The sequence below is a fragment of the Puntigrus tetrazona genome, chromosome 16 (assembly GCF_018831695.1).
Source record: "Puntigrus tetrazona isolate hp1 chromosome 16, ASM1883169v1, whole genome shotgun sequence".
Taxonomy (NCBI): Eukaryota; Metazoa; Chordata; class Actinopteri; order Cypriniformes; family Cyprinidae; genus Puntigrus; species Puntigrus tetrazona.
In genome coordinates this window covers 26137005-26144504 of record NC_056714.1, presented here as the reverse complement: position 1 = coordinate 26144504, position 7500 = coordinate 26137005, and the positions used below count along the sequence as shown (strand labels likewise).

The 7500-nt window shown below is 38.9% G+C and overlaps 1 protein-coding gene across 4 annotated transcripts in view; it reads left to right on the top strand.

The window, feature by feature from the left end:
• The window catches only part of LOC122361084 (protein argonaute-3), a 39126-nt gene that overhangs the window by 28869 nt on the left and 2757 nt on the right, over window positions 1-7500 (top strand). For all 4 annotated transcript variants that reach the window (XM_043262041.1, XM_043262040.1, XM_043262043.1 and 1 more), the window contains exons 15-19: window positions 864-1058; window positions 1137-1271; window positions 2421-2522; window positions 3500-3699; window positions 4764-7500. The exon at window positions 4764-7500 is cut by the window's right edge and continues 2757 nt beyond it. In XM_043262041.1, the coding sequence (XP_043117976.1) occupies window positions 864-1058; window positions 1137-1271; window positions 2421-2522; window positions 3500-3699; window positions 4764-4872 (741 nt within the window). In that variant the 3' untranslated portion in view covers window positions 4873-7500. The remainder of the gene's footprint in view (window positions 1-863; window positions 1059-1136; window positions 1272-2420; window positions 2523-3499; window positions 3700-4763) is intronic.

The following is a 7500-nucleotide window of genomic DNA, read 5'->3' as shown; positions in this document are numbered from 1 at the left end:
TTATTTTTCAAAACATTTCAGCATTATCTAGTGAAAAAAAGTTTGTATACTTTTAACTTCAAATGCTCCTCTTGCACTGTATGAAGTCAGTGTGACAGTTAGGGTAGGTCTAAAAACTCCCGTCTCCGTCATTTTGTCCTCCAACTTCAAAATCGGACCACATTGTGCTTTGATCGTTATTTGGCCTTCTTTGTATGTTCACTTGGTAAAGGCTGAATTGGTACTTCTGCGCTAATTAAGGATGCTTTCGAAGTTGGAAAACGAGATGGGAGTTTTTAGACATGCCCTAACAGTCACAGAGAGTTCACACGGAGCTAGACAAGAGGAGCGTTTGTGCAGAGAAGTATAGAAGTTGTAACATTTTTACTAGACGCGTTTCACTAGATAAGACCCTTCTTTTTCGGCTGGGATCGCTTAGAGCCGTTTGATGCTGCCTTTAAACTGCATTTTGGAAGTTCAGACTCGAGGGTACCAAAGAAGTCCGTTATATGGAGAGAAATCCTGAAATGTTTTACTCGGAAAAAACATCATTTTGAAAGAGAACTGAATAAACAATGGCACAGGTATTTTGGATGACATCGGGGTGAATGCTTTATCAGCACTTTTTTTTTGTTCTAGAAGTGCGCTGTTCCTTTAAAAGCAAACATCGATGTTTTGAAATCAACGTACCGCCAAACTAATTAAGAGCCATTAAAATAGGAATAAAAGTGTCTGTGTTTGTGGACTCCGGTAACAAATCTGGCAGCAGTGTTATCGAACCAGAAGTATATCTGGTGTCGGAATAATTATTGGTTTGACTGCATGCGTTATGGTATTCAGTAACATTAAGACTATAATGTGTGTGTGTGTGTGTGTGTGTGTAGGTGGTGGGCAGTATGGACGCTCATCCCAGCAGGTATTGCGCTACAGTACGAGTACAGCGACCCAGGCAGGAGGTGATTCAGGACTTGGCCTCTATGGTGCGAGAGTTACTCATCCAGTTCTACAAGTCCACTCGCTACAAACCCACCAGAATCATCTTCTACAGGGACGGCGTGTCTGAAGGGCAGTTTAGACAGGTATGCATTGCTTCACCGCAAAGACCATCTTTTTCCGGTTTGTTTCAAAATAAAACACGATCCCGTTTCTCCTCCTAGGTTTTGTATTATGAGCTGCTGGCCATCCGAGAGGCCTGTATCAGTCTGGAGAAGGAGTACCAGCCCGGCATCACGTACATAGTGGTGCAGAAACGCCATCACACGCGCCTCTTTTGTGCCGATCGCAACGAGAGGGTGAGTGCGGCACACCCTGATGATGAAGGAGGGTTTAGATGCATAGAGCGCTTGGGTTCACAGGAGTGACAGGAAGGATCAGTCATGAAAACATTGAAGGATGCGTGATACTGAATGCTAACGCCCCTAACAGCTGCTGTTTACACAAGTGTGCCAAAAAGAGGCCTCAGTATGTGCTGACACACACGATTTCTTCTCCTGTGTTATTTTAGTATTATTTATTAATATTTGCCTTTTTTTTATTAACTGTAGTTGTACTAATTTTGTAGTGCTTTTTGTAAGATTTTTTTATATTATAGGATTTATTATATATTTATAATATATAATATATATAATTGTTTTTTTCTATTATAGCTATTCTATTTTTTTTTATCTATTTTTTACTATTTTTTATTATTTTATAGTTTTTGTTTGTTTTTTTTTTGTTTTTTTTCATTTTTAGTTCATTTTTAACTGAATAAAAAGAAAACTTTAACTTGTTTTACTTCAGGCAACATTTCTATTTTATTTGGTAATGTTATTATTTTTATGGTTAACATTTTATATGCCTGGTTTCACAGACAGGTTTAGTTAATTAGGCATAGTTTAATTGACATTTTTATAAACGTGCCTATAATAATATCTTAAGACAAAACAAAGATCGTGTTTTTCATAATTTTTACTTATGTAATAATTTTATTATTTTATTTCAGTGAGGGTGCCAATGCAACGTTTTCCTTTTAGGCTCTTAATCTAATATTTATGTTATTATATTTAAGGTCTGTTTCAATAATGAAAATAATGAGAAAAAAAACTAACAAAAAAAATCATAACACTACTTTAGTTTCTTTTTATATATATTTATTTCATTATTATTATTATTATTATTATTATTTTTATTTTTTTAAAGCAATTTAGTGGTTTTATCCGTACCTGTTGCAATTTATCTGAGTGCTCAAGATACTCAAGATATAAAATACCCATCCCGAGTTAAGAATTATAAATTGTTTTTAAAAAAACTCACCTTAATCCAACGTATGTATTCTATTTACTACACTGTCATCTGGTGAAGTGTTTTCAGACTATGAGGCAAACCTGAAGGTTGAACTTTGAACCTAAAGCATAATTTTAGTATTGATTGCATTCTTTAAATGTTTATTTCCTCTACAGGTTGGTCGCAGCGGAAACATTCCTGCTGGTACGACAGTCGACACGGATATCACACACCCCTACGAGTTTGACTTTTACCTCTGCAGTCATGCTGGAATACAGGTACAGACAAACACATTTTCATGGCCTGAAATGTCACTTCCTCCTGCCTTTTAAGCTGCCCGCTGGTCCGGTGTTGTGTGTTAAATGCCTCCTTGTTCACTCGACAAACGATTTTGCACGCAGATTTGGATTTGGTAGTGTGAATAACCGTTGTGTAATCCAGTGCAGGCGTCCGGTCTTGAGGTTATATGGGTGAATGGCACGAAAGTACTCCAAAAAACTCGAAAGAAGAATGCATTATAATGAAAATAAATAAAATAATGTTTAAAATGTATGGAAGTTGTATGAATGCTAAAATGTATGGAATGCTACTTTCCCCCTTGGATTAAAAATAAGAAAATCAATTGTGACTTTTAATCTCGTAATTATGAATATATAGATAATATATATATATATATATTCACTCACTCACTCTCTCACACACACACACATTTGAAGTACTTCAATTGTAAGTACTGACATTTGAAGTACTTCTATAGCACTTTTATTTATGTATATGTATATGTGTGTGTGTATATATGTATATATATATGTGTGTGTGTGTATATATGTGTATATATGTGTATGTGTATATATATATATATATATATACATATATATATACATATACATATACATATACATATATATATATATATATATATATATATATATATATATATATATATATATATATATATATGTATATATATATGTATATGTATGTATATATATGTATATATATGTATGTGTATATATATATATATGTGTGTGTATAATAAAATGCATACATACACACGTGTATGTGTATGTGTGTGTGTGTGTGTATATATATATATATATATATATATATATATACATGTGTGTATGTATGCATTTTATTTATAAATGTCCTGTTATTAGTAACTCAAAAAGCATCAGGCCTTTCAGTCTGACCAAGCTACAGTATTGTACAGTATTGTTTTTTGCGTTTAACTCCTTTGTTTTCCCGTCCTCAGGGCACTAGCCGACCCTCTCACTACCACGTCCTTTGGGACGACAACTGCTTCACTGCTGACGAGTTCCAGCTGCTCACTTACCAGTTGTGCCACACGTATGTGCGCTGTACCCGCTCCGTCTCCATCCCCGCGCCAGCCTACTACGCCCACCTGGTGGCCTTCCGTGCGAGATACCACTTGGTGGACAAAGAACACGACAGGTGAGTGTGCCAAGACCCAAATCTGAACCATTACCCAGCAATAACACTAGTACAGATGATGCAGATAAAAGGTGTGTATGTGTGTAAGTTACACCACGAGTTGTTAATTTCCAGCATACTTTGCATATGGCTGGATCAGGAGAGTAAATGTTGAAAATAAGTGTTATTTTGTGGCTTTTTGGGTGAAAGAAAAGACCCGTTGATGTTTAATGTTGAGTTACGTTTAAAAAGTGGTTACCGTTACCAAGGTTACCATTGTTAATTTAATGTAATATATTGGAATCTACTATATTATAAATAATAATAATAATTCGCAATGACAATGTAATTATTAGTTAAAAATATAGTTGTTATTTTTTGCAATATAATTATTATTTATAGTTTCATCTATTATTCATATGATATTAAGACTAGAATTTAATAACTAAATAAAAAAAATGAGCGTTTAAAACAGTTATTTTACAATCATTGAGAATTTGTAAAGGTATATTAAAAAAAAGGAAAATATAAACAATTTAAAAACGTTTTAGTAGTTTAGCGTTTAGTTTTTAGTTTTTATAATTTTTATTTCATTACAAGTTATTTAATATTGGCATAAAAACTGCCTTTAAAAGGCCTTTATTTTATAAATAAAATAATTTTTAAAATGGAAGCTGCTTTCCCCTTGGGTTAAAAAAAAAAAAAGCAATTGTGACTTTTAACCTCGTAATTCTGAGTTTATATTTCACATTTTTTTTCTTTTACCTTTTTGTGTGTGTGTGTGTGTGTGTGTGTGTGTGTGTGTGTGTGTGTGTGTGTGTGTGTGTGTGTGTGTGTGTGTGTGTGTGTGTGTGTGTGTGTGTGTGTGTGTGTGTGTGTGTGTGTGTGTGTGTGTGTGTGTGTGTGTGTGTGTGAGTGAGAAAAAAACTAAGAGAAATGCTGCCTCGGCAACTAACCAAAAAAATAAAAATATATTTTAAGCATCATGTAATACATGATTTTTTATTTTTTTTTTCATTGAGTAAGGGACATATTTTTTATGCTTGCAAACTCTTACTAACCCCGCCGGTTCTTGTCTCTCTCAGCGCCGAGGGCAGCCACGTCTCCGGGCAGAGTAACGGCCGGGATCCCCAGGCGCTGGCCAAAGCCGTGCAGATTCACCACGACACCCTGAGGACCATGTACTTTGCCTAAGCCGGCTCACGTCCATCCCACGTTCGACTAGTCACGCACACAAACCCGACAACCGCACACACACGCCGTCACGCCTCCCAAAAGCCTGTGCGTCCTGTGGGTCGATCTCCGTGGCGACGGCCCGCCCCGACACTGTGCAGCAGGACGAGGAAGGCCTGCTTTAATTCCACACGTGGACCTCGGCGCTATTATGCAATATTAAACCAGCCGACTGAGGCCGTTCTGTCACATCCCCTCCAAAAACCCAAACCAAAAGGGAAGCCCGTCTGTGTCCCCTCTCCTCTTCCCGTCTGTGCGTGTCACGTTTAATTACTTCCCCTGCCCGTCACGCCTTGTACCTCAACGTTTTCTAACAGCACTTTTTGGCCCCTCATCGTCCTTCCCCCCCAAAAAGAGATTGAAACGTAAGACTGAGTGCGGAAGAAAGGAAGCTTCGGGGAACGCCTGCGGATAGCAACGTACTTTCCTCCCGTTCTCAATTATTTTTGTAGCCAATGGTGACTTAACTACGTGTTAAAGTGTCAGTCGTGAAGAACCAATTGTGCGTTAGCGTTTTAAAACAGAAAAACAAGCTTTTATTGTTAGAGAAGTGCCATTGCCGAGTGTAAAGCAGAAGGCTGACCGGTCGGTTTTTATTTTTTGTTTTAAGCAAACGTACGCTCTAGCTTTCATGTGCTTTCGAAGCCTTTTTCTCGTTTTGAATTCCCTCCGATATTTATTCGCCTCGATCGAACGCAGCTCCTCTCCACTCGTCTCGTCCGCTTCCCTCCCGCGCTTTGCCTCGATTTGAATCTTTGTCACGTGACTGATCGCGCGTAGTTTAGTGCAATAATCCATAAAGCGGGATGAGAATACCTCCTGTGCAAAGACTGAGGGGGGTGAAAAAAAAAAGGTATCCGAAAGCGTGCGATGGGCATTGCGGTCGTTTTTGTTGTTGTTTTTTGTTTTTGTTTTTTAAGACGGAGGCACTTTTCTAGTTAATCGCAGCGTCTCCCGACGATTGATGGACTGTGGCGTGTTAACAAGTGCCTGCTAGAAACGCGTGATGTTGGGAGGTACCCCGAACAAGGGCACAGTTGCGACTGCACGGCCTTAAAAAGGAAAAAAAAAAAAATATTTCAGCGCCTCGATTTTTCACTGCCCTGTTTCAGAGGGTTTCGCTGCTGTTGTATTTGTCCGAGTTTGACCGGCGGGATCGAGAGGCTGACCGGGCCTTCGAGGAGAAGCTTTGTGCTCGTGCGCTGGAGGGCCGCTAGGGGTCAGCGTAGCGTTTTACTTGAAGGGTGCAGTGAGCGTCGGGTGCCTTACCGTCTCTCCGTGCGCATGTCCCGCTGTTTAAAGGTGATAATCTGCACTAAATAATGCGTAATGCATGGTGCTATTAGGTGCGGCCCGTGGCGACCGGCAGAGACTTCATGCGCGAGATGGGACACGGGATGCATAAACGGTGCTGGTTGCATGCATTTCTCTCACTCCGAGGAGAAACCTCTCATCAGGACAGACATTCGGTCGTTTTGTATGCATGTTTGTCTGTTAGGTTTGCGTTTGATTTTACTGGGTAGGAAGGTACAGCACTAGAAAGCGGACGATTTGAACGCGTAACTTTTTTTGGGGGTGGGGTAAAATAACAATTTCGGTCCCTTTGAAATCCAGAATGCAGTTCACGCTATCCGGCGAACTCTAAAATATAAATAACCGAGTGAAACGAACGCAGTAGGCTGTCGTGATGGGTTTCTGTGTGTTTTTTTTGTTGTGTTTTGAAGGTACACCGTGTCTTATGCCCGTCAAAAGCGGTTTAAGTGAGCATCGATACAGCAGCTACTGAAATTGTGAGCTTTTTGTGTTTTTTTTTTTTTTTTTGTTTTACCTTCCCAAATGAAACGGCTTATTGGTGCTTCAGAGCCTTGGAAGTAAGCGTCTGCGTGTGGATGCCAAACAGCTGTCCGTTTCAGAAGCAATCTTGATGAGGTGTCATGCAATTTTATTTCTGTGTAGTTTTAAACTTCATACATATACATATACATACGTATATGTAACCCTTGCCTCTTATTTTGGCAAGAAATGTCTCTTTAAAGGAATAGTTTGGTTGTAAATGATCATGCATTGTCATTTTTACCCACAGACGTTTCAAACTTGCATGCTATTTTTTTTTTTTGCTGCAAATAAGATTTCAGTGAGTTTTAAAAACAATGCGAGTTGTTGGTTTTTTTTTTTTTATGCAACAAAGTGAACGGATATCTGTGGCTATTAAAGTCAAGTTACGGCTCGTGATTAAAAATCGGTCCATTTTTGTTTCAGCAGCTTTCGGCGAAAACAAAACAAGGGTGTGAAAACCATTACGCTATTTTCATTTGCCGCCCGACGATTCCTTTAAAGCTCATCTTTAACTCCGGAGATCGTAACGAGCTTCTTGTCTTGTACCCGTGGCAGCAGGTGTCGTGGGCTCGTAGCACACTTACCGAGCTCGTCGCCTGACGTGGCTTCCGTTGTTCAGAAAGAGTCGATGTACTTTCTCCTCTCGTCTCGTCCTTTGTGTTAGAGCTTTCGGGAGGGTCTTCTTTTAGGGTCTAAAACGTAACGCGAGTTCAAAGTTCATAGAAAGTGCCTTTCCTCATGATGGTGCTGAAT